This window comes from Myotis lucifugus, unplaced genomic scaffold, assembly GCF_000147115.1.
Source record: "Myotis lucifugus unplaced genomic scaffold, Myoluc2.0 scaffold_90, whole genome shotgun sequence".
Lineage (NCBI taxonomy): Eukaryota > Metazoa > Chordata > Mammalia > Chiroptera > Vespertilionidae > Myotis > Myotis lucifugus.
In genome coordinates, this window is record NW_005871138.1 from 3,246,439 (window position 1) to 3,273,798 (window position 27,360).

General features: G+C 53.0%; 2 protein-coding genes and 2 long non-coding RNA genes across 6 annotated transcripts; 2 read left to right on the forward strand and 2 right to left on the reverse strand.

The window, feature by feature from the left end:
* The first annotated feature begins 14 nt into the window (after window positions 1–14).
* Window positions 15–2,290, forward strand: LOC106697651. Its single transcript, XR_001348790.1, has 2 exons — window positions 15–1,534; window positions 1,579–2,290. It is a non-coding gene; the product is annotated as an uncharacterized LOC106697651 (long non-coding RNA).
* Window positions 2,291–3,619: 1,329 nt separating this feature from the next.
* On the reverse strand, window positions 3,620–6,283 carry LOC102418880. The gene is made up of 3 exons (XR_002829913.1): window positions 6,224–6,283; window positions 5,190–5,891; window positions 3,620–4,472 (listed from the first exon to the last, which is right to left on the reverse strand). It is a non-coding gene; the product is annotated as an uncharacterized LOC102418880 (long non-coding RNA).
* Window positions 6,284–11,364: 5,081 nt separating this feature from the next.
* On the forward strand, window positions 11,365–21,529 carry PLTP (phospholipid transfer protein). 3 transcript variants are annotated; one of them, XM_023756209.1, is made up of 16 exons: window positions 11,365–11,454; window positions 11,930–12,159; window positions 12,243–12,342; window positions 13,423–13,551; window positions 13,834–13,989; window positions 15,120–15,183; window positions 15,263–15,326; window positions 16,001–16,092; window positions 17,028–17,204; window positions 17,293–17,352; window positions 18,723–18,890; window positions 18,988–19,055; window positions 20,434–20,476; window positions 20,578–20,641; window positions 20,723–20,799; window positions 21,213–21,529. In XM_023756209.1, exons 2-16 carry the CDS (start codon window positions 12,054–12,056, stop codon window positions 21,342–21,344), a joined length of 1,500 nt encoding a protein of 499 aa, XP_023611977.1. In that variant the 5' UTR covers window positions 11,365–11,454; window positions 11,930–12,053; the 3' UTR covers window positions 21,345–21,529. The 3 variants fall into 3 exon arrangements, with proteins under 3 accessions (XP_023611977.1, XP_006091433.1, XP_023611978.1); XM_006091371.3 differs by having other exon boundaries at window positions 11,366–11,520; XM_023756210.1 differs by having other exon boundaries at window positions 11,366–11,464.
* On the reverse strand, window positions 21,467–27,299 carry CTSA (cathepsin A). The gene is made up of 15 exons (XM_006091369.3): window positions 27,159–27,299; window positions 26,805–26,989; window positions 26,519–26,630; window positions 26,241–26,291; window positions 26,066–26,152; window positions 25,679–25,834; window positions 25,279–25,370; window positions 24,838–24,922; window positions 24,196–24,287; window positions 24,036–24,114; window positions 23,812–23,951; window positions 23,100–23,175; window positions 22,323–22,412; window positions 22,077–22,181; window positions 21,467–21,803 (listed from the first exon to the last, which is right to left on the reverse strand). Exons 1-15 carry the CDS (start codon window positions 27,210–27,212, stop codon window positions 21,720–21,722), a joined length of 1,488 nt encoding a protein of 495 aa, XP_006091431.1. The 5' UTR covers window positions 27,213–27,299; the 3' UTR covers window positions 21,467–21,719.
* Between the last annotated feature and the right edge of the window lie 61 nt (window positions 27,300–27,360).

A 27,360-nucleotide genomic window follows, 5' to 3' on the forward strand; every position in this document is an offset into this window, starting at 1 on the left:
AAGAGAGAGAGGGAGACGGAGACAAACATCGTGAGAGAGTAATATTCATCGGTTGCCTCCAGTACATGCCCCAACCGGGTATGTGCCCCAACTTGAAATTTAACCCGAGACCCTTCGGTGCATGGGATGAAACTCCAACCAACTGCACCACACGGGCCAGGGCTGTGTCCATTTTCTTCGTCCACTAGGCTGTGGCAGCTTAAGGGCAGGGCCAGGGCTAGTGTTCCCCTTTGGCCTCAGGCCCAGTGCCATGCCTGACACTAAATCTTTGTGGACTGTGGGCAGACTACACTGGGTTGGGTCTGGGTGACCTTTTCGGGTACCCCCGTTTCTATTCCAGGCTCTGGTTTCTGTGATGGGAACACCAAGGCAGTGCCCTTTGGGATGCCAAGAAAAGCATGAGCTACCCAGTTTGGCAGAGTCCCTGCATCCTCCACTTCTGAAATGGGGGTGAGCAGTTGAGCAAAGATCCTGGGGCTTTCAAGCACTCTGTCAACTTTTCTGGACTAAGAAGCCTCTCTGGACGGCAGGGCTGGGTTGGGAGAGATGGTTGGAAAAGCCAGGCTTCTCCAGCGACAGCCAGTCCTGGCTGGGAGCCACCCTCAATGCAGGACAAAGCAGAAATAGAAACGTACAGGCTGAGGCCACCACATATCATCACATATCCTCGGTGCGGAAGGGGAGCACCAGCATGACCCTGCTCCAGGCTGCCCCGTCCAGGCTGGCTGAGCCCCATACAACCCGTAGGCCCTGCTCTGCAGTTTCAGTTGCATGAAGGCAGTTTCCAAAATGGAGTGGGCCTGGCTCCAGGAAGGCGATGGAAGGGAGGCTCCCACCCCAACTGTGGTTTCTGCAGGGAGTGGCTCGCTGGCCATTCTGGGGCCACATGAGAGAAGCCATTTAGGCCACGAATAGATGAGGGGAATGGGGCGTCTCCTCTGGTCTTGCGGCCCCTGTCAGTGTCTGATGTGGTGTCCTGCTCCCTTTCACTTTCTCGCTGGGCTGGGCCCGATGTGTCCTGGAACCTTGAGAACCAGCGCTAAGTAAGGCAGGCTGTTCGCCCTCAGGGAGTCCACACAGGAGTGGGAGAAGCAGACACACAAACTCTTAGCTGCAGGGAGTCTGTCCAGGGGGTGGGCATGCAAAGGCGAAGACTTCACAAGAGGTGACTGGGAGCTGAACCTGCTGAAAGAATAGGATTTTCCAGGTGGCAAGGAAGGGGGAGGAGGCAGCCTGCGCCAGATCCTGGAGGTGTGGACAGGTACCGTATGTTGGGAGAATGAGTGAGCCTGAGCACAGCTAGGGACCAGAGGAGGTAGAGGTCACACCAGGGCCTTGGGACCCCAATACAGTTTCTGTCCTGGGTTAGCGCTCAGCCTCCCCAGGTGGTGGTCAGCACATCTCAGGATCGGGGTGGAGGCACCTGTAGTGTCCCGCCATCATCCTGCCCACTCCCTCTGACGCCCACTCCCTCTGACGCCCACTCCCTCTGACGCCCACTCCCTCTGATGCCCATTTTTCTATTTTTGGCAGAGTGACCAGGAGCCATGATGTTTACACCCATATGAGCCGAGTCAGCTGACCAGGAGCCATGATGTTTACACCCATATGAGCCGAGTCAGCAGATTTAAATTTCAGACGTCTTCAAAAAAGAAGTCAGGGTGACAGCTAGCAGCTTCCTGAAATTCTGAGATCAGAGGAAATGTTGACTTAGAGCCCTAGTGGGGGTTGGAGGGAGGATACCAACTGAGCTGGGTCCCAGTCGAGGGGTTCCTAGGACACTTGGCTTCTAACCCAGAGATCTCAGCCCTGGCTGGGAAGAACCTTTGAACAGCTTTATTGGGGTGTAATTTGCATACCACTAGATTTGCTGTCACCAAAAGACAGTTCAGTGATTTTGAGTAAATTTACACAGTTGTGCAGTCATCACAACTCAGTTCTAGATTCCCATCACCCAGAGCTCTTGTGACTGTTTACAGTCAACCCCTCTCTGCAGCTACCATCCCAGGTTAACCACTAACTGCTGTCTTGATAGGATTGCCTTTGCAGACCTTTCCTATGAAAGAGATCATATAAAATGTAGTCTTTATGTCTTGCCTCTTATATTTTGCATAATGTATTTGAGATTCATACATGTGCATAGCATGTATCAGGAGTTCATACTTTTTATACTGTTGGACAGTATCCCATTGTATAGGTATATGCATTTTGTTTATCGGTTTACCAGCTGGTGGACATTTGGGTTGTTTGCACTATTATGAATAAAGCTGCTATGAACATTCATGTACAAGTGTCTGTGTGGGCATACATTTTCCTTTTTGTTGGGTGGACAATACAGGATAAGGGTCGGGGCATCTTATCGGGACCTCGGAGTGGAATTGCCGTAGAATAAATTTATGTTTAACTTTATAAGGAACTGCCCAATGTTTTCCAAACCTGTTGCACTATTTTAACATTCCAAGCAGTAGAGTATGAGGGTTCTTGCCAATACTTGTAATTGTTGGTCTTTTTTATTATGTCCTGCTGAGGAACTTTTTTTTTAAAGAACAGTTTATTGATTTTTTAGAGAGAAACATGGGTGTGAGTGCTCAACAACAATCAGCTGCCTCCTGCACGCCCCCAACCAGGGATCGAGCCAGCAACCCGGGCATGTGATCAGGAACCCAACTAACAACCTCCTGGGGCACCAGCGAGGGCCTGCTGACAAACACTCACTGATACCCGGGCTCCATCAAACCAATTAAACCAGAATCTTGGGGTTCAGGGCCTAGGCATAGGTATTCAAAACAGAATAGAACAAAGCCAAAGCCACCCTACCTAAAAGCTGCTCGTGTGCAAAGGGTTGAGAACAAGTGGCCTAACTTTAAGTCTGATTTCTGTCTCCGGGCACTTAGGGGAGCACATGCTGGCCAGCAGCCTCTCCCACCCCAGGAAGGATATGGGCTTGGGGTGGGAAACAAGCTGCCGCCCAACACCACAGGCACAGGCCCCCGCAGATGGGCCCCCAGAGGAAGGGGCCTGGGATTTCGGCGAGGAGCCAGCGGAGATGCTGAGGGGGAGGGGTGTCTCCCACGACCTTAGGATTGTTCAGGCTCCGAAAGAGATTAAGAAAGTATGACATTCCTGGCTGCAGACCAGCTGCAGATAACCCCAGAGAAATGCCAGGAGATGGTGGTGCCAGCAGGAACTACAGGAAGCTTAGAGGCTCAGGGGATCATCAGGCCAGGGCCACACAGTCTGGGATACAATCTCTTCCTTTCAAAGGGTCTGCAGATGATAATAACCACCATGTTCCATGGACCAGACCCTGTGCTGGGGCTAGGGATACAGCCATGGAGAAGTGTCAGGCTCCCACCCCAGGGAGCTCACAGTCTCCTGGAAGAAGCAGACAAAACAGTTGAACAGAATGCCGGGTAATGATGCTGGAAGGCTCTCGGTGGGGGCTACATTTAAGTAGAGGTCTGAGTGAATGAAGAAAGCTAACTATGCAAAAATCTCTGTGCAAAGGTGTATCTGGTAGAGGGAAGCGTTCATGGAAAGCTTGAGGCTGAGTGAGTTTGGTGGTTTCCAAACAGAGGTAGAGGGTGGAGTAGTAAAGAGGGAGGAGCTAGCTAGACCCTTTCAGCGGTCATGGCCAGAGTCCAGCTTTTATTTTGTGTGCAATGGGGGGAGGGGGCAATGGAGGGTTTTGAGAGGGGTGGTAAAATGCTATAGTTTCTATTTTTAAAGATGGCTTTGGTTAGTGCAGTAAGACTAGAACTACAGGGGCAATAGTGGGGCAGGGAGGTGGGGCAAGTTGTCCAGGTAAAAGATGAAACTGGCTTGCACTAGTGCCGCGGTCGGCAAACTGCGGCTCGCGAGCCACACGCGGCTCTTTGGCCCCTTGAGTGTGGCTCTTCCTAAGCCTTAGGAGTACCCTAATTAAGTTAATAACAATGTACCTACCTATATAGTTTAAGTTTAAAAAATTTGGCTCTCAAAAGAAATTTCAATCGTTGTACTGTTGATATTTGGCTCTGTTGACTAATGAGTTTGCCGACCACTGCGCTAGTGTTGGTGCAAATGGAAGAGAAAGTATAGATGTGGGACATCTTTGGGAGGTGGAGACACAATTATTTGCTGACATGTGGTAGAAAGAAAACAGGAGTTAAACATGACTCCTGTTGTTTTTGACTCAATCGAGCATCTGGGTGGAGGGTGTGCCATGATCTGAGATGGAGAAAACAGAGAGGAGCAGAATTTAGCACTGAGGGTGGGGTGGGAAGGGGGTGATGAATTATGGATCTAGCAGGGTGAAGAGAGGAGGGAAACTGGAGGGCTAAGATGTCCTCATGATTCCTGGATGGAGGGCTGGCAGTCCTTGTCAGATCAAAGTCTGTTTATGTCAGCATTTGTGTAGTATTAGAGCCTCATGGAAAAATTTTCAAGATGCTGGAATGTGTTGGGTGCTTCTTGCAGTCGTTAGGAAGGCCCTGCAAAAAAAGAGAGAGAGAGAGAGAGACACTCAGGCTGAAGATGGTGGCCCATTCTTCTTATCAAAAGAAAAAGTCATGCCCAGCTGGCATGGCTCAGTGATTGGGTGTTGACCTGTGAATCAGGAGGTCACGGCTCTATTCCCAGTCAGGGCATATGCCCAGGTTTTGGGCTCGATCCCCAGTGGGGGGTGTGCAGGAGGCAGTCGATCAATGATTCTCTCTCATCATTGATGTTTCTATCTCGCTCTCCCTCTCCCTTCCTCTCTGAAATCAATAAATATATACTTTCAAAAAGAAAAAGTCAGACCTCTTGCTGCTCCCTCCCTTCCTGTTACTTGGAAATGCTATTACTGGCTTATGAACATCTAGATAGCATTGTTACAGACCTTCCACCCCTTCCTCAACGTAAGGAGAAGCTGGGAGCCCCATGCTGAGTGAATGACTCATAAAAACAAAGAGGGAGGCTGAGAGGGCCATCTCCCAAGGGGCCCCCTGAGTGAGAGTCTGCTAGCAGGCAGGCTGCAAGGGGCATAGGAACTGGGAGGCAGGTGGAGTGTGAAGAAAACAGGAGAAAGAAATCAGAGAGGCCAGTGAGCTGCTGGAGGTCAACATGGGAGCTGAGTGGTAGAGGTGCCAGGGGCAGGGCTTGAAAAGAACCCAGGAGATGGGGAAGCCACGCCCTGTGAGAAGCATTAGAATTCTTGAGTTTCAAACCTGGAAGGGCCTTTGGGGACCAGGTGGCTGTCTCCTTCGACAGAAAAGAGGAACTGGTCTGCAAGGAGGAAATGGGAGAAGGCAAATGGGAAATGGGAGAAGGCAAAAGACCAGGTCTCCAAGGTTTAGACGCCACAGAAAGCTGTCGACAGCTCTGAACTGAACTCAGAAAGCCATAGCCCTTTATTTCCCGTCTCTCCATTTGGTAAATGTCTGCCCCCCAAGGGGACAGTTCTGTCCAACTGCTTTCTTGAAACAAGTGGTCATTCCACCTGTTTGGGAGATATAATCTCCTAGCCTGAATCTGCCCCCTCCCCCACCCAACACACTCTGCCCCTAGTTCTAACTGGGTCCCCTATCACAGGTGCCCAGGCTCACCCATGCTGACCAATACAGGCACATGCATTGCAATGCTCATGGGCTCAGGCAGAGGGAGAGGGTGGAGGTCACTTCCTGAGGGATGGCCAGGGTGGGTGTTGGGGGTGGGAGAAAGGTCAGGATGGGAGATGGGCTGACACAGCTTCTCCAAGCCATGCAGAAATCCAAAGAAAACACAGCTGGAGACAGGGCGAGGGAGTGGGGAGCCAGGCGATACATGTTGACATCTTGGGCAGAAATCCAACTTGGTGTCCTGTGGTCAGTGGAACTGTGTTTACTTGCTTAGACCAGTTACTTCCTCCTGCTTTATCTCAGTTTCCCAATCTGCAAAACAAGGGCCGTAATAGCTATCTCAAAGGATTGCTGAGGATTAAGTGGGATCATTAAAGAAGAGAGTCCAGGGGAGTGGCTAAGAGCATGGGCTCTGGAGCCAGACTGACTTGACCAAATTAATGTCTCTGGGTCTCAGTTTTCTGGTCTGTACAATGGGATGATGATACCTACCTTATAGGATGTTATGACATTTAAGTGAATTAATATTTGTAAAGTTTTTGTTGTTAAAAAACTAGTTAAGCTCTGGTAGGTGTGCTCAGTGGTTGGAGTGATGGCCCGTGCACTGAAGGGTCTCAGGTTCTATCCCAGTCAAAGGCACATACCTGTGTTGCAGTTTCATCCAGGCCCAGGTTGGGGTGCGGGCAGGAGGCAACCAATGCATGTCTGTCTGTCTGTCTGTCTGTCTATCTCTCTCTCAATCTCTCTCCCCTCCCTCCATTCCACTCCATCTAAAAGCAATAGAAAAACATCCTGGGGTAAGGATTGAAAAAAACACACAAAACTAGTTAATAGCAATAACCAGAGACTTGTATTGAGCATTTTGGTGTGCTCAGTACTAGGTTCAGCACTTTATATACTTTATTACATTAAAATTTCCTACCAGAGAGGTAGGTAGGCACTAGATCATTCCCACTTACAGATGTGAAACCTGAGGCCCATAAAGAGAGTTACTTTTAATGAATTCTTTTTTAAAATGGAGAGGTGAGGGAGGGAGAAAGAGAGAGAGAGAGGGAAAAAGAGAGAGAGAGAGAGAGAGAGAGAGAGAGAGAGAGAGAGAAGAGAGAGATTGGCTGCCTCTCACAGGCACCCCAACAGGGGACCAAACCCACAACCTGGGTCTGTGCCCTGCCAGGGAATTGAACCCACAACCGTCCAGTGCATGGGACCTTGCTCCAACCAACTGAGCCATACCAGCCAGAGCAAGAGATCCTTCTGAGGTCAGAGGCCAAAGCTGGGACCTGACAAGACGGCCAGGCTGCCCCGCAGGGTTACCAAGGAAGCCCAGCGTTTGCTGGCAGAGCCAGTTCCTGGAATTAAAGCAGAACCAGATGAGAGCAACACCCGTTATTTTCATGTGGTCACTGCCGGCCCCCAGGATTCCCCCTTCGAGGGAGGGGCTTTTAAACTTGAGCTATTCCATCCTGAAGAATACCCGATGGCAGCACCTAAAGTACGTTTCATGACCGACATTTGACATCCTAATGCAGACAAGTTGAGAAGAACACGTTTAGATATTTTGAAAGATAACTGGTCCCAGCACTGCAGATTCATGCCGTTCTGCCACCCATCCAGGCTGTGCTCAGTGCTCCCAATCCAGATGACCCAGTAGCCAATGACGTGGCGGAGCAATGGAAGACCAACGAAGCCCACGCCATAGGAGCAGCGAGAACAGGGACTACCAGGGGTACTCAAACTACGGCCCGTGGGCCACATGCAAATACAAATATTGTATTTGTTCCCGTTTTGTTTTTTTACTTCAAAATAAGATATGTGCATTGTGCATAGGAATTTGTTCATAGTTTTTTTTTTTAAACTATAGTCCGGCCCTCCAACGGTCTGAGGGACAGTGAACTGGCCCCCCGTTTAGGAGCAGCGAGAGCAGGGACTAGGCTATATGCCATGGAAAATACTTAAATCGATCTGATCATCAAGTGTGCATCACTTCTGTTCTGCCAAGATTTCTTCCTTTTTTGTTTGCATTTAATGGACACAGTCTTAGAAATATTACAGAATCAAAGCCCAGACATCTTTCAGTCCTTTGGTGACATTAGCAAATCTAGGTCTTGTCCTGACTCCCTGTTATAAAGCACGAGCAGAAGCTAGAAGTGCCATCTGGATTGCTATGAAGTGTTTACAAGCAGTGACCCCTCTGCTTTTATTTATTTACCCCCATCATGGTTTAGTAGAAAGCACTGTGAATGAAGGTGGCTGCCAGGGCTAGCTGCAGGGGGTGGGTGTTTTTCTTTATTTTATTGTTGTTTTGAGGGGGGAAGTTGTTTAATTTTACCTTTATGAGCGCCTTTCCCCCTGTTTACGGTGATCGGATTGCACTGGTTAAAAGCAGCTAACCAGTTCTTCACAAGAGGCCCTAACCAAGTCTCACTTTATTTAGACGCTGTAGATGGACAAGCTTGATTGTTTGAACCCAAAATGGGAACATTAAACAAACACCAGGGCCCTCACTAATCACACTGTGACTTTGCTGTCAAGTGTGGAAGCCTCCCTTCAAGAAGAGTTTGTGACCATTTTATATGGCTTGTCTGCAAACTTCTGTAAATCTTGTGTTTTAGTAAAATATTTTTTGTTAAAAAGAAAAAAGAGATTTACTTTTTAATTTACTGTAGAACAGGGAGTGGCAAACAGCCCATTGGCTGAATCCATCGAACAGGGTGTTCACTTCAATATTGTTGAGGGCTGCTTCCACACTACAATGGTAGAGTTGAGCAGCTGTGACAGAGACTGTAGGGCCTGCAAAACCTAAAATATGCTCTCTGGCCCTTCACAGGAAGAGCTTGCTGACCTCTGCTCTAGAAAGTGATAGTTTGCCTGGGACTGGACTGAACCAGGTCTGTCTGGTTCCAGAACTCGCTGCTTTTGTATCCTGTTTTTGGTTGTTTCTTTGTTTGCAATATCCCTGTGCTGGCTGCACAATAATAGGCTTTCTTTCCTGTCCCTTTGAGGGAAGTCTCCCCTTCCCTCTCCGAAGCCAGGAGTGAAAGTAGAAAGGGGTTTGGAGAGTCCGATCTCTCCATCCTCAGGCAAAATTTTGGGAGAACAGAGAAACCCAAATGAGGGAGAGAGGCAGACTGAGTAGGCAAGTTCCTGGAATCAAGGTCAGTGACTGCACCTTGTTGTCCCTCGGCCCAGGCCAGGGCTGTGTTTAGAGTCAGCTGGACTGAGACTGGAAGGTGCAGGAGTTGAAAAAGAATCCCAGGCTTGTGTAGGTTTCACCTGCTCCCAGGGACCTGTGAGGGCTCCAAACCAGTTCAGTCACTCAGCAAATACTCAGTACCGGCTCTGTGCCAGGCCCTGTTCTAGACACTGGGAATAAATAGAGACTCAGATCCCAGCTCTCCGGAGACAATGTCTCCATTAGCCAGTAACTTAATAAACCAATATTAAATCGTAACAAGATCTATGAAGAAAAGAAACCAAGCTGATACGATTGAGAGTAACTTCTAAGTGGGCAGGGAGGACCTCTCTGAAGAAGTGCCGTTTAAGCTGAGACCAAAAGGACAAGGGGCGAGCTGTGGGATGATTAGGTGGAAAAGCATTCCAAGCAGCAGGAGCAGCAAACGCAAAGGCTCTGCGCAAGAATAACTCAAATTGCGTGTTCAAGGAACCAAAGGCCAGGGTGCCCGGAGCAGAAAGAAAAAGGGCGAGAGTGGTGCCAGGTGAGACGGGGTAGGCCCTATCACATGCGGGGAAGTCAGGGCAAGGAAGACGGAGTTTATTCCAAGTGTGATGGAAAGCCACCGGGTGGGTGATGGCTAATGATGCTGATGATTGTAGCTAACATTTTTAAAATTTTTTTATTGATTTCAGAGAGAAGAAGGGAGAGGGAGAGAAGGATAGAAACATCAATGATGAGAAAGGATCATTGATTGGCTGCCTCCTACACTCCCCACACTGGAGATCAAGCCCTAAACCCAGGCATGTGCCCCAGTTGGAATTGAACCTTGACGTCCTGGTTCATGGGTCAACACTCAACCACTGAGCCACACTGGCTGGGCTGTAGCTAACATTTTTTTGAGCCCTTATCAACGCTAGGTGCTTAGTAAGCCCTTTAAATGCATTCACTCATTTAATCTCATAAGCAATCCAGATGAGGAAACAGAAGCCCGGAGAGGTTAAACCATTGGTACAAGGTTACATAGCTACATTTATAGCCCGCTGGGGCTGCAGGGGGGGCGTCAGTTGCAAGGGATAAGATCTTATACGAGACAACAATGACACAAAGACAGAGCTTGCGCTGCATTTAATGAGAGAAAAGAAAACTAACATCCACCAGGTTTCCTCCAGGAAGAGCGAGGGTTACTAGAGTTCAAACGGACTTTGCAGTACTTCCTCCTCTGGATATCCTTAGCACGTTCTCTTACACCCGTTCTGCCTTGCTTGCTTGCTGTCTGTCCCCTAATCATAACAGCTAGCATTTATGTGGTGCTCATGGTGTGCCACGCGTCATGCCCAGCACATGCACTATGCCCACTGAGTTTATTCTTGCAATAAGCTTATCGTTTCCCTTTTAGAATGAGGAAATTGAGGCTCAGAGCTGCTTACGGGAGGAGTCCAAGACTTGGTACTAAGAATTTATAGCCTAGGATTTGAACCCTGGGCGGTCAGACACAAGAGTCTAAGCTTTTAGCTACTGGGCTATGACCACCCCCCTCCCACCTCCCACTTCCCTGAACAGTGAGTCCATGGGTTCCCCGATAGAGGCCACAGGATGGCCTTCACCTTTAGTTGCCTGAAGAGGGTTAACGACAGTGCCCACCTCACAGGTTCAGAAGCCAAATGAGCTCATGTGATCTAGGGAGGCCAACGTTCTGGTTCGCCTGGGACTGGAGGGGTTCCCAGGAAGGGAGACATTCTGTTTCTTTCTTTTCTTTTAGAGAATTTTTATTAGAGTTTATTTAAGCCACGCTGATGACATCCTGGGAAGCAAGATCTCAAATGCAAGTTGGGCATGAGCGCTTGTCGCTCAATACGTATTCAACGGACGTTAGTCATTATTGCTTCTCCTTTCCTCTGTGATCAGTTTGACAACCAAAAGGTAGCAAGCACCTACTCTGCCCTGTCCTAGGAGCTGGGAACACTGCAGGCAGTAGATCTTCAGAGGGAGATGGGGGCGGGGGTGTTATTGTTCAGAGAACCTAGCTCCAAAGGTTCACACACAAAAATTCACAGTTCCCGGGCAAATGCCAAACCTTCTGGGGTGATTCCAGCAGCCTGTGTGGACTTGCTTGGACCCCGTGGGAGAGGTTGCAGGGCCCTTTCCGTCCCCAGGTAGTGACACAGAGGCAGTTGGGGGATTGTGGGTGGACGGGAGGAAAACATGTGCCTGTGGCATTGACTTTCTGGCTTGCCCGGGGCTGTAATAAAGGCCTAAGGGGCAGTTCCTTTTATCACACACATTTCGCTACAGAGGGAACTGGCTGACCCGCGAAGTGACTTGCCCAGGAACATGCAGGAGGAGATGGGCAACTGGAATCTGAACCAGCGAAGCAGGGACGGCTGGTGCCGGTGCCAGCGGGCCGACTCCTGCACTTGCCTCCCTCCACCCGGCTTGGGTCCCCCGCTTGTCTTGACAGCGGCCGGGCTTGTCACGGGGCTCTGTACAGCTCTCTCCACTCTCGGGGCTGCCAGCGTCCCGCCCCATCCCCTCCCAGCCCACGAGGGGGGAGGAGAGAGCGGGAAGGGGAGGGGGGTCAGAGGGCCGGGCTTTATAAAGGCGGCTGGACCCGCGCGGCCAGCCAGACCCGCCGCCCAGACCTCCAGCGCTGACCGCCGCCCCACGTGACCACGCCGACCCTCCCGTCCCAGCTCCGCAGCAGTGAGTTGGGGTGCGTCCCCATCCACCCCGAGACCTTCGCCGAGCAGCGCGGTCTACTGAACCCAGGTGGGGAGGAGACCCCATGAAGGAGGGCGCTGAGATGGGGGTCACCAGGCAAACTCCTGATGGTAGGGACTTAGGACCCAGGGGAGCTGGCAGACCCTTCCGCCCCGCTCCCCGCCCCGGCCCCCCAGGCTCGGGGTCATGGAGACTGCAAGCTACCCCCCAAGAATGCGCGTGCAGCCGTTCCCATGGTAACGTGCTAGCCGTGCCCGCCCTCCGCTAAAGAAAAGGAGAGGTTGTTGGGGAGACGCGGGACTGTTCCCCGGAAGGTCCAAATTCGTCACGGAGCGGTTGCACGAGGGAACCAAGGATGCCCCCCCCCCCCCCGTGCCCCACATCCTCTGGAAGCCAGAGCGCCAGTCGCTAACCTCTCCAGCCTCACTTTCTGCGTCTGTCAACACTATTGGCCCAGGTTCCCCGAAGAGCCATCTCGAGCGTAACGATCCGGACCAGCCCCGCCTCCGGTTGGACCTCCGAGGAGAGTTGAGGGACCTGGTGACTCCCGTGACCCCACCTTACCCCCAGGCCCGCTCGTCATGGCCCGCTTCGCAGCCCTCTTCTTGGCCCTGCTGGCGGGAGCTCAGGCCGACGCCGAGATTCCCGGCTGCAAGATCCGCATCACCTCCAAGGCGCTGGAGCTGTGTAAGCGCGGGGCGGGCGGGGGCGGTGGGGGGTGGGGTCACCCCAAGGTGGGCGCAGGAGCCAAGGCCTTGCTTCTGCCTCAGTGAAGCAGGAGGGACTGCGCTTTCTGGAGCAAGAGCTGGAGACGGTCACCATCCCGGACCTGGGCGGCCGCGAGGGCCACTTCTACTACAACATCTCCGAGTGAGCAGGGGCCACGGGGCGGGGCTGCGAGTGTGGGGCGGGGCCAATGGGGAGGCGGAGCCTAATAGGATGGGCCAAGTCGATGAAGGCTAAGCCTGCCGGCATTGGTGGGATCAAGCGGGTGGGCGTGGCCTAGGAAATGTGAGCGGGACCAGGAACAGCTAAGTCAGTGGTTCTCAACCTTGGCTGCACATTAGAATCACCTGGGAATCTTTTTAAAATCCTGATTTCTGGGCTTCCACCTCCGGAAGTCTGTTTCTTTGTTATGGAGTGGGGCCACAACATTAGTATACAAAGAAACAGAATTTCCGGAGGGCGAGGCCCAGAAATCAGGATTTTAAAAAGATTCGCAGGTGATTCTAATGTGCAGCCAAGGTTGAGAACCACTGAGCTAAGTGGAGCTGAGGTGTGAGGTGTGGTCAAAGAGTACCAGAGAAGAGGAGTCTGAAACTCGCCAATGGACGAGAGTGGGGTTTAGGGCACCCGGGTGGAGCTAATGGGAGAGGTCCGGGGAGAAGAGGAAGGCCTGTAGTTTAGGACGATGGCGACAGGTGGATCGGATCTTAGGTGATGGAGACAAAATCCAGGGTGTGGGCGGGAAGGGAGTGCCAGCAACAAGGAGAGATGAAGCTCACTTTTTTTTTTTAATGTATTTTATTGATTTTTTACAGAGAGGAAGGGAGAGGAACAGAGAGTCAGACATCAATGAGAGAGAAACATCGATCAGCTGCCTCCTGCACACCTCCCAGTGGGGATGTGCCCGAAACCACAGTACATGCCCTTGACCGGAATCGAACCTGGGACCCTTCAGTCCGCAGGCCGACGCCCTATTCACTGAGCCAAACCGGTTATAGCTTGAAGCTTACTTTTAACACCTGAGTCAGGAGGAGCCCATCTTTGAGCTACGCTAGCCCAAGTTGAGCCACCCGAGTCCAGGGTGGGCACGTGAGGAGCAGTAGGATAATCCATTCCACCCATCCCAGTTTCTCCAGGCCCGGACTGGAAGCGGAGGGGCTGAATTTCTCGTGGTTGGGCGGGATCCCCTCTTGGCTTTGAATGTGACCCTGAGGCCTCCTGCAGGGTGACGGTCACAGAGATGCAGCTGACATCCTCTGAGCTCCATTTCCAGCCAGAGCAGGAGCTGGTGCTGCAGACCAGCAATTCCTCCTTGGGGCTGCGCTTTCGGAGACAGCTTCGCTACTGGATCTTGTGAGGACCTGGCACCCTCAGGGGAGTGGCAAGTGGATCAGGAGGGCTGGGGATGGGGGCTGTGGGCAATCCCTTAGCCTTTCTGAGTCTCAATTTTTTAATCTGTACAATAGGGACAGTCATACCCACTTCGTAAGGGTTGATAAGGTTTGGCAGAATGGTAAATGCAAAGGTGAAGCCTTATTAAGAGGTATCATGATGTATGGGGGTGGGGAGCAGGCAGTGAAGGCCTGGTTGACTCCAAGGCTGTGTGAAGGTTAACCCTGCTCCCGCTCCCGACAGCTATGATGGGGGCTATATCAACGCCTCTGCCCAGGGTATATCCATCCACACCGCTTTGCAGCTCTCCCGAGATCCCACTGGCCGAGTCAAAGTGGCCAACGTCTCCTGCCAGGCCTCTGTCTCCAAGTTGTATGCAGCCTTCGAAGGAACTTTCAAGTAAGCCCCATTCCCAACCCCAGTGCACCCGTTTTGGGCTCCACAGCCCATCCACCTAGTGCAATGCAAAGCGCATAGGCTTGGGAGTCAGACCAACTGGGTCCAAATCTCAGCGCCATCATGCCCTGGCTGTGTGACCTTGGCAAGTCCCTAAAGCTCTGTGCCTCAGTTTCCTCATTGGTAACATGAGGATGATAATCAAATCTATTTTATAAGATGTTGTGAGGCCTGTTTGTGTTAATATATGTAAAACTAGAACAGCACCTGGCACCTATATATATAAAAGCCTAATATGCAAAGTGTCCCCTCAGGAGTTTGATCACTCGCTATGACGTGCACTGACCACCAGAGGGTGGTGCAGAACGAAGGAAGGCCCCAGCAGGCAGCCGGCAGCGCTAGGGACCCTACCTGTGTACAAATTTCATGCACTGGGCCTCTAGTATAATAATAAGTGGCTAGCCACTTAACCGTGAGAATAAATGTGCACGGTTGGACATGAACTGGGTGCTAAATATTTGGTGGCTCTTACTAATTATAACAAAAATAATAACATAGGCTCAGGTTTGGGGCTGAGAAGGGGACTTTATGCTGGTTCCGGTACAGGGTCATATAGTGTAAGTACACTGTCAATTTTTTACTTGTTCAACAAGGTGTATGCCAGTCCCGAGGATTCAGAAAAGAGCAGAGGCTAGTTGGAGGGGAAAAAATTTTGTCACTGGGGCCTTGAAAGGGACTAAGAAAGTGCTCTCAGGGTTCAGAGGAGGGCAGTCTGGGGAGACTGCCTAAAAGAGGAAGCATCTGAGCCCAGACTGGGAAATATGGAATGGGGGCATTGAGGGCAGAAGGGAGCCCATGGGTAACCACATGGAGGTGGAGATGCGCAGAACAGGTTTGAGGAACTGTGGCTAGATTCATTTGGCTGGTGGGGGGCTGGTGTAGGAGAGGTCTTGAGAATCAGGCTGAGGGGATTTGGGCATGAGTCATGGAAAACCTCTATTAAAGCGCTGGTAATTCAGTCAAAGTTGATGTGTCCAACCCCCTGCCTCCATCTCCCTGATCAGTGACTTTTCCTGGACCTAGACTGGGATAGGGGCAAGGTCTGGACTCACGGCTCTATTCTCTCCTCACAGGATAGTGTATCAATTCCTCTCCACATTCGTCACCTCAGGGATGCACTTCCTCCTCAACCAGCAGGTGTGGGCAGTGGCAAGTCTGGGGGACAGTGGGGGTGACCTCTCTTTCAAAGACCCTGACTCTGGTGCCCACCTCTCAGATCTGCCCAGTGATCCACCATGCAGGGATGGTGCTGCTCAACTCCCTGCTGGACACTGTGCCTGGTGAGTTGGTGCTGGCGGGGGCGAGGGGTGGGGGGCTCTGGGTCAGGCCCTGGGGCTGGAATGGGGGTGAGAAGGAGGCTGGGTGCACAGCTGGCACGCAGTACTTCAGAGTAAACCCCTAAGAACATGCAGCCCCAGCTGCAGAGGTAGGTGGCCGCTGCTGAGTTACTGCATGACCCAACGTAAGGATTCACTTTTCTCTGGGCCTTGGTTTCCTCATTTTGCTGGTGAGGCCTCCCCCTGGGGTTGCTGTGAGGATTAACTGAGGGGCTGGTTGTCAAGGTCCTCAGTATGTGCTTGCTGATCACTGGGACCCTACTTGTGTCCATCACCTGGCACTTAATGGGTGCTTAATTAATGTGAATTCTCTTTTCGTCAGCTGTGGGGATGGGCAGCGAAGGAGGAAGCAGGGGAAACCATGAGGGAAAGGAATCCCTTGCCATCTTGTTTAGGGATTTGATGAAACCCCTGTAGTAGTAGTAGTAGTAGTAGTAGTAATAAAAATAGTAATAAAAATAGTAATAGCTGCCATTATTGAGCACTTATGCACACCAGGCACTAAGTGCTTTCCACATAAAACTGAGGGAAGTGTTTTATGGATGAGAAACTGAGGCCCAGACAGCTTAAGCACCTTGCCTCACCCAGCTTAGAGTAACGTGTGCTGTTCCTCACAGTGCGAAGTTCTGTGGACAAGCTCGTTGGCATTGACTACTCCCTCGTGAAGGACCCCGTGGTCTCTAGCAGCTATATGGACATGGAGTTCCGGGTGAGCTGCCCGGCTGGTGCGTCTGTCACCAAATTCCCTCCTTCTCCCCAAAGTTGCAGTTTCATCTTCCTAAAGCACAGCTCTGATGAGCCACTCCATTGCCGGGAATGCTGCAGCTCCCACTGCCTACAGAATTAGCTCCATCTCCTGGGTGTGGCACTGGAGCCTTTACTCTTGTCTGGCCCCCCCTTTCTAACTTCACCCTGTTCCTTTCTCAAGTATGTCCCTCGATTCCTACCTCAGGGCCTTTGCTCAAGCACCAATTTTCCCCACGTCCCCTGAAGGAGTTGGGCATAGAACTCTGTGCACATAATCTCATTTCATCCTCTCATAATCCTGTGAGTCAGGTACCCATTTCGGAATGTGGAGACTTGCTCAGAGGTGATGTCACAGCACCTTTGCTCCTCGTGGGGGACAGCAGTTTCAGAGCCCAGACTCCAGAGCTGGAAGGCCTGAAGTTCAGATACTAGCTCTGCCACGTTCTAGCTGTGTGACCCTAAGCAAGTGGCTCTCCTTTTCTATGGGAATGGAGCCCACAACCCTGGGCTTGTGCCCTGACCGGGTATCGAACCCTGCCCTCTTGGTTCATAGGTCGACACTCAAGCACTGAGCAACACTGACCGGGCTGTTTTGATTGATTTTAGAGAGAAACATTGATTGGCTGCCTCCTGTGTGCCCTCTATCGGGATCAAGCCTGCAACCCGGGCACGTGCCCCGACTGGGAATCGAACCATAACCTCCTGGTTCATGGGTCAATGCACAACTACTAAGCCACTCTGGCTAGGCCCATTGCCCTTTAGGAAATGTACTTATGGGTCCCCCAAGGACAACAACTGGGTCCAACTCCCCACTCCTCAGGGCCTAGCCCTGGGCCTGGAGACATCCCTGTGCGGGACCAGTTTGCCTGGGTCCTAACCCTGATCCCCCTCCTCCAGGGGGCCTTCTTTCCCCTGGCCCAGGGGAACTGGAGCCTGCCTAACCGGGCAGTGGAGCCCCAGCTGCAGGAGGAGGAGCGGATGGTGTACGTCGCCTTCTCTGAATTCTTCTTCGACTCTGCTTTGGAGAGCTACTTCCAGGCGGGGGCCCTGCAGCTGTCGCTGGTGGGGGACAAGGTATGCCAGGGCCTGTGTGTGGGATGAGCAAGAGGGGCTTGTGATGGAGCTCTGATGACCCTGCCTCACCCCTAATTCTCCTGACCAGGTGCCCAAGGACCTGGACATGCTGCTGAGGGCCTCCTACTTTGGGAGCATTGTCCTGCTGGTGAGTGTTGGCGGGACGGAGGGAGGTGGCCAGGGTGGGTGGGCACACCACCCGTAGGGAACCAGTGAGGTGTGCAGGTGGAGGCCCCAAGTGGCAGCCATGGAGTAGACAGAAGACCTGGCCTCTAGCCAAGTCCCCTCACCTGGCTGAGCCTGTGGCCAAGTCTGTGCAGGGGGTTCACTAGTTCCTGCTCCGTCTGTCCTTCATGAAGCCGTGATGAGGACGAGCTGAGAACCCAGCTCTCCAAGGAAGTGCAGGGGCTTTAATGACTGATGTTATTCTTTTTGCTTATTTTCCTTTGCTTAAGGGGGATATCCTCACCAGAGGATATTTTTTTTTCATTGATTTTTTTTAGGGAGGGAAAGTAGGGGGAGAGAAACATGGACTCTAAAGTGAAAGAGACACATTGATTGGTTGCCTCCCGCACATGCCCCAACGGGGCCAGGGACGACCTGCAACCAAAGTACCCAAGGTACGTGCCCTTGGCTGGGAGTCGAACCCCCGACCCTCCTGTCTGCAGGTTGATGCTCTAACCACTGAGCCAAACTAGCCAAGGCAGGGAGCTTAAAATTTAACAAGGAATATTTCGGTGTCCTTGGTTCAGTTTTATAAATGGAGCTGATATTTGAACCTGGATTATGAATCTGGGATTCCTGTTCATACTGGCATTCACTACACTGTACAACCTCGTAGGGTTGTCATGAGGATTAAACGAATTAATACACATAAAGCAAGTATAACCGTACCTGGAACAGAGGAAGTGCTCACTGAACACTAGCTGCTGTTACTGGTGCTGTCATCACCATCATCCAACTTATGGCCAGCACTGTTCAGAGCATGGACTCTATTGCCAGGCTGCCTGGGTTTGCATCCCAGTTCTGCAACGAGTAACTATATAACCTCGAACAGGTTACTTAACCTCTCTGTGCCTTAATTCCCCCATCTCGGGAAAGAACACCTGCCTCACATGGTTATGGTGAGGTTTAAATGAAATGTCTGGTTACGAGTAAGCACTGTTGATCAGCGTGGAAACCTAGTAGTGTGTCTACACTGCCCCCTAGAAGAAATAGCACAGCAGTTTAGAGAAAGGAGACACGGCAGGGACTGGGACATGGACTGTCTCCGAGGAGTGTGGATGGGCGATGGGTCATGAATACTGAGAACTGAAAGCAGAGAGAGAAGGAAGGAGACATTCCTAGAAGACATTTGTGTGAGCAAAGGCAGAGGCTGGACACAATTCTGCAGGGTTGGGAAGCTACACCTTTTTCGTATTTGTCCTTTGGGCTCTCAGAGGGCAGATCTTGAGTCCCCCACCTCCGGGGCTCACCTGGGAACAGATCCGGGATTGACCCTCCCTCCCTGCTCCATAGCAAAGCCCTGCAGTGATTGACTCCCCATTGAAGCTGGAGCTGCGTGTTGTGGCACCACCGTACTGTACCATCAAGCCCTCCGGCACCACCGTCTCTGTCACTGCCAGTGTCACCGTCGCCCTGGTCCCACCCAACCAGCCTGAGGTCCAGCTGTCCAGCATGATCATGGTGCGCGCACCACAGTGAGGGCTGCGGAGGGTTGGAGAGAAGTGGGCTGGGTACCTGCCTGGTGAGTAACACGTTCCCCCTCCCCACGTTCCCCCAGGACGCCCGTCTCAGCGCCAAGATGGCCCTCCAGGGGAAGGCGCTGCGCATACATCTGGACCTGCGCAAGTATGAGACGTCTGAGAATCTCGGGCAAGCCCGTAACCTCTCCGAGCCTCAGTGTCTTCAGGATAATCACATCTGCCTAACAGAGCTGGGGACCTAAAATTCTCTTACCAATAAGCCACTGAGGAGCTGTGGTCTTTAATACAAAGGAAGTGCTAGTTTGAGAGATGACCAAACTAGCCCAGTAAGGTTAAGTGACATGCTCACAGTCACACAGCAGCGCCTAAGAACATGGGTTTTGGCAGACACCCAGCACAACTTAGCTTTGTAATTTTTTTTAAATTTATTGATTTTAGAGAGAGGGGAGAGAAACATTGATTTATTATTCCACTTACTGATGTATTCATTCGTTACTTCTGGTATGTGCCCTGACTGGGGATCGAACGCGGCATCCTGGCATATTGGGATGATGCTCTAAGTGAACCACCTGGCCAGGACTTTAACTTCTTGAACACATTTATTGTGTGGCAGGGAGTAAGCACTATACTTTTTTAATTCATTATTATTTTTTTATTTCTATTGATTTCAGAGAGGAAGAAAGAGATAGAAACAGCAATGATGAGAGAGAATCATTGATCAACTGCCTCCTGCACGCCCCCTACTGGGGATTGAGCTGGCAACCCGGGCATGTGCCCTTGAGCGGTATTGAACCTGGGACCCTTCAGTCCGCAGACTGATGCTCTATCCACTGAGCCAAACCAGCTAGGGCAGCACTGTCCTTTTTGTTAAATAAAGATAAGCAGCACACGTCCTTGCAGTTTGCTCAGTGGTTAGAGTGGGACCATGCATGGAAGGGTCTCGTGTTTGATCCCCGGCACCTATTGGGGCACATGCGGGAAGCAACCAATCGATGTTTCTCTCTCTCCCCCTAAAAAAGAAAAAAAATCAATGGAAAAATATCCTCTGGTGAGGATTAACAAAAATAATAATAAGCAACACAAGCTACCAGCAGAAGTCTGGCATGTAGGAAGTGCTCAACAAACAGCAGCCAATGTGGAAAAAAAGAGACCTGTAAGAAGCGGCTCACCAAAAACACACATCTGGATGTCCTGTGAGCACCGACCTATGAACCAGGTCATGGTTTGATTCCTGGTCAGGGCACATGTCCAGGTTGCAGGCTCGATCCCCAGTAGGGGGTGTGCAGAGGGCAGCCAATGGATGATTCTCTGCCATCACTGATATTTCCAGCTCTCTCTCCTTCTCCCTTCCTCTCTTTGAAATCAATAATAATAAAAAGAAATACACACCTGGAGTGGTAGAACCCCCTGGAAAGGTGTAGAAGTGGGACACCTGAGACTGAAACTCAGGGTTCTGGTGGTGAGGCCTGGGTGGCCTAATGGAGGGGATTTATGCCCACCGGGCATTTCTTTCTCTCCCACAGGTTCCGAATCTACTCAAACCAGTCTGCACTGGAGTCGCTGGCAGTGAGTTGGGAATGGTGGGTGGGCCGAGGCTGGGGTCAGGGTGAGCGGCTAAGGCAAGCCCACCCGCTCTTCCCACTGACTCCGCCCCACCTCCCTCCCAGCTGATCCCGCTGCAGGCCCCTCTGAAGACTATGCTGCAGTTTGGGGTGATGCCCCTGCTCAATGGTAGGGTAGCGGGTATGAGGGAGGGAGGGGAGGGGAGGGACCTGGGTGGGCCCAGACTGAGCCAGCTGTCCCCACCCACAGAGCGGACCAGGCGTGGGGTGCAGATCCCACTACCCGAGGGGATGGACTTTGTGCGAGAGGTGGTGACGAACCACGCGGTGAGTGGGGGCACAATGGGGAAGGAGGGCACAGCCTTCCTCTCCCTCAGCAGGTTGGGAGTGCAGCCCAACCTGATATCAGCTCCTCCCTCATCAATTGCTCCCTCCCATGTAATCTTACATCAGACCCCTCCAGCTCACCTTGGAATACTCTTCCCGATTCCAACTCCAATGCCTACTAATCTTCCAGGTCTTAGCTAAGAGGTCACCTCCTCTAGGAAGCCCTCCTTGAGGCCCACGGGCTGTATTCCTGCAGCCCCTCCTTCAGCACCTTCACAGCAAGTTATAGCTGCTTTGCTGGGCCATCTGTCCCACTAGATTGAGAAGCCCCTCAAGGCCAAGACTCTCTTTATCTCTAAACTCTGGCCTCAGTACTGGAATGAACAGACTTCCTTCCCTGCCCCGCTGCACAGGGCTTCCTCACCATCGCGGCTGACCTCCACTTTGCCAAAGGGCTGCGAGAGGTGATTGAGAAGAACCGGCCTGCGAACAACATGGACTCCGGGGTGCCCAGTGCCCCACCACCCTCCACAGCAGCTGTCTGAGCCCTTAACCCCGCCCCTGGCAGCTGCATTCAGGACCAATGCCTCTGATCCCCTCCTTCACCCCCTCACAGCTTACAGGACCCTCTTTAACCCCCAGTGCCACAGAGAAGAAGAAGAGGTTGTAAGTGGTACCAAATTTAATTCCATAATCACAGTCCATCAATTACAGTCCGTCCAACCTCCCAGTGGGATGTCCTGAGCTCTACTGTGTTCCTGGGGCGGCATCAGTGCATTAAGGGCATTGTTTAAGCAGGGAGGGGACCAGGCCCTACCCGTCAGGAATAAAGTGCTAAATCCCTCACTGCCCTGCAGGGCATTTTGCATTAGGGAGGCCTCCCTTCTAGCAGGAGAGGCTGGAGGGGCTGCCCGTGGTCATCAGTATGGCTGCTTATTCAGGAAGCGGGAGAACATGGTGAGGGCAGCCAGGGGCTTGTCGGTGGGGACCATGTGTCCAGCGCCCTGAGGAGCAAAGCTTTGTAAGATTCCCTCCCTTGCCCTGGGGGCTTCCTTCATCCCATTGGATCCCCCTAGCCAATGAGGTTCCTCCTCCACCCACCCTGCCCAAACCTTCCAATCTTCATTCCCCCACTCCCCCCCACTGCAAAAACTTGCCCTTGGGGGGCCAGATGGAACCCAGCATAAAAGGAAGTGGGAAGGAAAGGGAAAGGAGGGTGGGTCCTGCCCCATCCCTCTCGCCCCAGCTAGCCCTCCCTCGCCAGGCCCAGGCCCTACCTTGATGGTGAGAAAGGCGATGTTGGAGAACTCCTTCACGAAGCCCGCAATCTGCTCCCCACTGTCCCCGTATTTCACTAACCAGGGCCGGCGCTGTACCTCCATCTGCCCCACCAGGAGAGAATTAGCAGCCGGCAGCCACCCGCCATCCCTGCTCACAGACACCGAACCTCGAGACCTTAGGGGCCAAGAGTGCTCACCCTACCCCTGTACCAGCCTCGCCCGGGGCCGACATCCCTGCCTTACCTTCTGGTTGAGGGAATCCACAAACCACTCATCCCCCAAGAAATTGCAGGCCATGTCCACATCTCCGTTGTAGAGCAGGATCCGGTATTTCTGGAGCAGAGCAGGGGAAAGTGGGAGGTCTGGAACAAGCCCAGGTCTCGGCCCTTACCAGGTTCAAGCCCTACCCCTAAGGGAATTCAAGGGGCCCAGCTAAACAGGATGGACCAGGAAATGCCTGTGCTTTCTGACTGCCTTCCTACGTGTCCAGTGCTCTATGAAATGCTTTACCTATAAAGGTAGATGCCATTATTAATCCCATTTCACAGCAGGGGAAACCGAGTCTCAAGATACGTGAGAAACGTGTCTAGGGTCACATGGCTAGTAAAGAAACTTGCACCCAGGCAATCTGACCCTCTGCCCACACTCTAACCACTGTGCATACAGACCTGGTCCTAACCTGGCTCTGCTAGTGTCTCCTAGGTGACCTTGGACAAGACCCTCTCCCACCCTGGACCTCCATTTGCCTATCTGTAACACAATCTGACTAGCTTTTCTCACCCTAAAGGCTTCTTGGCAGAATGCAGACCCCTTAACCTCCTACACCAGAGCAGCATGGGGTGGGGCCAAAGCCAGATTCAAATCCTGACCCTCCCAACTATAGGACCTCAGGCAAGTGACTTCACTTTGTGGAGTTTCAGCCCCCCCCCCCCTCCCGCTCCCCCCCATTTCCTCTGCCTTGCCACACTGCTCCAGGGCCCTGAGGCTGCTGGTGCACCCAGCTGTGCTGCCCCTACTCACCTGTGGGGCAAGCAGCTTAAGGTACTGGGAATTCATGCTTTGGTAGAGACGGCGATACTGTATATTCACAAGGAAGCTGCAGGAGCACGCGGGCAGGCCCCGGGAAGACCAGGCAGGGGGAGAAAGAGAGTCAACAGATCAGACCTCCTCTCCTATCCCCAGGCTCTAGCCTAGGAGGCAGGCAGCTGGGACTCAGTCCCCTCCTGGGGCATGCCACTTCTCTAGCTGGGGCTGGGATTCAGAGGTCCTCAGTCCACTCCATTTAGAAATGCATAGGGACACTTTGGTTGTCTCAATGACTGGATGCAACTGGCATTTAGAGCACAGTGGCTCGTAGGTGTGGGAGCTACAGCATGTAACAGTAGGGCAGGGGCACTGACCAATCGAAAAGGGACCCAAGTGGTCCCTGCTGTGCCGCTCGTCACCTTTACTCACAGGGGGTCAACCGAGAGCTGAGCTGCTGGGGATGGCATTGGAGTGAGGGGTGAGTTGGGAGTGTGTCTACTTACTAAATGCCATGGACATAACCCATATTTTAACAACCACGTGGCCATTTAAGAATGAACTGGATGAAAATCAACTTAGGGTTTAAACACCCTGTAGAACAACTCACTGTTGCCCCAGGTGCCAAAAGATCCCGGGGAGTTTTTCTGATGCCCACAAGCCCCAGCAGGCTGCCCACCCCCAGCCATTCGCAGCCACAGAACCTCACTTGCACATGTCCCAGCCAGGCAGTTGCTCGGGGATGTGGAGGGCCTTCCGCACAAGAGGGTTGTTGAGGTAGGTGGAGGTGGCTGTGGTGTTGGTGCAGGGGGGGTCCAGGTGTACCTTATTCCCGGAACGCAGCAGTGCCTGAGGGGCACAGACAGAGTCAGGATCTTCGCGTCCCTGCCCTGCCCCTCCCGCCCCCAAGAGAAAGCCCAGACCCTTGCACACCTGATGCAACATCCGCTTGATTGGCAGGCGAGTGAAGATGTTGCCAAAATCCTGGACCACGACAGCATCCTTCTCATACCTGCAAGACAAGTGGGGGGATAGGTGCTTGGGCCTCAAGACGAGGCTGCGGTTGGCCCAATGGGCACCCAGCAGCTCTTACCTTACATGGCCTGGCACCCCCCCAGCACACGGGGCGTAGAGGTTGTAGATGTTGAGACCAGAGCTGGCCACGATGTGAGACACTTCCTGGAGCTGCAACGGCACACCGAGCCGCCACACTTTACGAAAACCTGGCTTCCCCGCGACATCATCAACTTGTCCCAAGACTGAGCGCTTTCCTACCTCACCCTGTCATTACCCTCCCCCTGCTTTTTTCACACATAGGGAAACTGAGGCTCGGTGGAAGGAATCAGTCGGACCTGGGTTCAAATCCTAGTGCTCCTACTTCCTAGCATTGCGACTTCAACGTTCCGGCCTCAGTTTCCTTATCTGGAAAATGTGAATAATGTATCTCCCCTGAAGATTGTATGACGTGCCCGACACCGTTCAGCAGTCCTGGCACAGGGCAGGTGGTTGGTAAGAGAAGACCTTTCCCTCCTGGAGTGACAGGATTTACCCAGAAAATCACAGGAAGGGGTGATGGTTGGCATCCACATTCATGTGTCCCAGAGAACCCCAACTGCTGAAGGACGCAGGATAGGACAACAATAGGGGCAGGGCAGGGAGTCCCCCAGGAGGAGATGTGGTCCTGTGCCCGAACCGGGGGCACCAGGGATGACACGTGGTGGGGGCAGGACCTTACACTGTTCACACATTCTGGGTCTTTGTTGTCGTAGAAGTTGCACTTGTTTTGAGAGCAGCAGTGGGTCTGCAGGGAAGACCAGAGCCTGTATAGGAGATGAGAGTGAAAGTGCTTAGAGACCCACCGTGGGCAGGAAAGGCAAGAACCCCACTTTCTCCTTCCAGCCTCCCGTGGTGACCAGACCCCAGGGGAGGAGGAAATATGTCACAGGGGGTGGTATGTAGGTCCCCAACCTAGTTGCCCCTGGGCCATCCTTGGTTCCTTTAAATTCTAATCTCCAGTCTTAGGCCTTTTAGCACCAGACCCTTCTAACAACCCCAGCCCCCATCTTCTGCTCATAAACCAGGGTAGGGCTCAGGATATCATGTGCCTGGAGGACAGACCTGAGATCTTGTGACCCTGTCCCACCCTGAAGATTGCCCAGCTTCCCCCTTCCCATACCTGTTCCCCAGGAGGCCATGGTAGTAGGCAAAATAGACGAGAGAGTTGTCATTCTGTTCATAGGAGGAGAGTCCGTTGCCCACGGCCAGCCCCTGTGAAACAGTCAGGGCATCCAGCTCAGCGGGAGGGTGAGGAGAAGGAGCCACCCTTGACCTACACCCAGATCTTCAGCAATATGGAAACTGAAACCCCGGGTGGTTTGTGGGTGTGTGTGGGTGGGTGAGGCCACACAACATAGAGAACAGAGCTGTCAGCCTGATGAGTTTCCTGTCACGGGAGGCAGCTCGGGGTAAGGGTGTTATGAAGGAGTCTGGGTTGGATGGGGAAGTTGACCTGTTTGACCTCCCTGACCAGGAAGCTAGGACCACCTTTCTCCTTTCCCCCTGCAGCAGTCTTGCACCTGAAGGTTCATGCTGGGGTCCTGCATGACCAACACAGCCAGGGTGGGGATGTAGATGCCGGCATAGCTCTCACCCGTCAGGAAAAGCTCATTGTCCTTGTACTCCGGGAAGAGGCGGAAGAAATCTTGAAGGGCCTCAAAATTACTCTGTGCGACCTGGGGATGGCAGGATGGAGGGGATCCAGAGACTTTGGTATCTGAGCTGGAAAGAATCTCCAGATAATGACACCAACCCACCCTGTTTGTGCAAGAGGAAGTGGCTTCACAGTGACAAGATCACACCGGGTAGCATTTAACAGCCAAAAATGGACTCCAAAGCCATGGTTTTTCCCTGTATCATGCCACCCTTAGAAAGCCAGGGAGGCTGGGCACACGGGCAGGACTCACCTCAGTGTCATTAGTTGCATAAAACTTGTCCTTGGAGTAGGAGAAGCCCACCCCGGCTGGGGACTCGAGGTACAGCACGTTGGCAATCTAGAGGGGAGGAGGAAAGAGCTGAAGAGGGCGCCACACCCCGTCCAAGGGCCCAGACATCCCGCAGGACCCACAGCACCGCCCATACCAGGTTCCAAGAATAGGGGTTGTACTCCAGGGTGACACCATCTGGTTGGACCTGAGAAGGAAAGATATGGCTGATTAAGTCCCAAGAGCCAACTGGGTGGAGGCAAAGGGCCACCCTGTCAAGCCGATGGTACAGAAAAAGAAACTTAGGCTCAGAAAAAGGCACATGTTAGGAAAAAAGACAAAAGTCCTTTTCTCCCTGTTCTCCCTCTTCCTTTGGGAATGTGCCCTCCCTCTCCTTTTCCTGGGTCATGGAGGAGAGAGCTGCTTTCCACTCACCAGGAAGGGGCCGTGCTCGGTGAGGAAGCCATCTAGGGAGCTGCAGCCCGGCCCTCCGTTGAGCCAAAGCACCACAGGGCTGCTCTTGGGATCCTTCTGGGACTCCACGAACCTGGGAGGGGTCAGGCCTGGGTGGGTGCAGGTGGAGGGGCCTCTCCCAGCCCTCCCTGCTGCCCGGCTCCCACAGGGATCCTCAGAACCCCCACCCCACCCCGCAGTCCTCTCCCCGGGTGGGTTCCTGTGCGCCCCCCTCCCCCCCCCCGCCCGGGGAGGGAGAGCCGCGGACCAGTAGTGGAGATGCTTGGAGCCCGAGCCTTTGAGGTAGCCCGAGTACTGGCGGAAAGATGGCTGCTTGGCCAGCCCGGGCAGACACTGAATCTCGTCTTGATCGGGGGCTGCCTCGCCTCGGGGCGACCAGAGCAGCAGCAGCAGCAGCGGGAAGAACAGCGGCGACGGCGCGGCTCGGACCATCTGCGAGGAAGCGGCGCCGGCTGTTTACCGGCTCCCTGGCTGCGCGCAGCCGTCCCCCGGGAGGAGCTGGCGGCGCTCCCCGGCCCCAGCTCCCAGCCCGGCCGCCCCCGCTCGCTCCGCGTGCCGCTGGGGGACCCGGGATCCCTCCCAGCCTCCGGCGTCCCCTCACCTCTGCTCCCCCGCGTCCTTGTTTTCCAGGAGCAGTCGGGCGCCGGGAAGTCATGTGTACCCTGAGTCACGTGTGCCCCGGCGTCATGTGACGGACAGCCTCGCGCAGCTCCGCTGACCCGGGAATGGAGGGGGCGGGACGGTCCGCGCCCAGTCAGGGTCGGGGGCCTCGCAGGTCACCTCGCGGGTGCCCGTGATCAGGT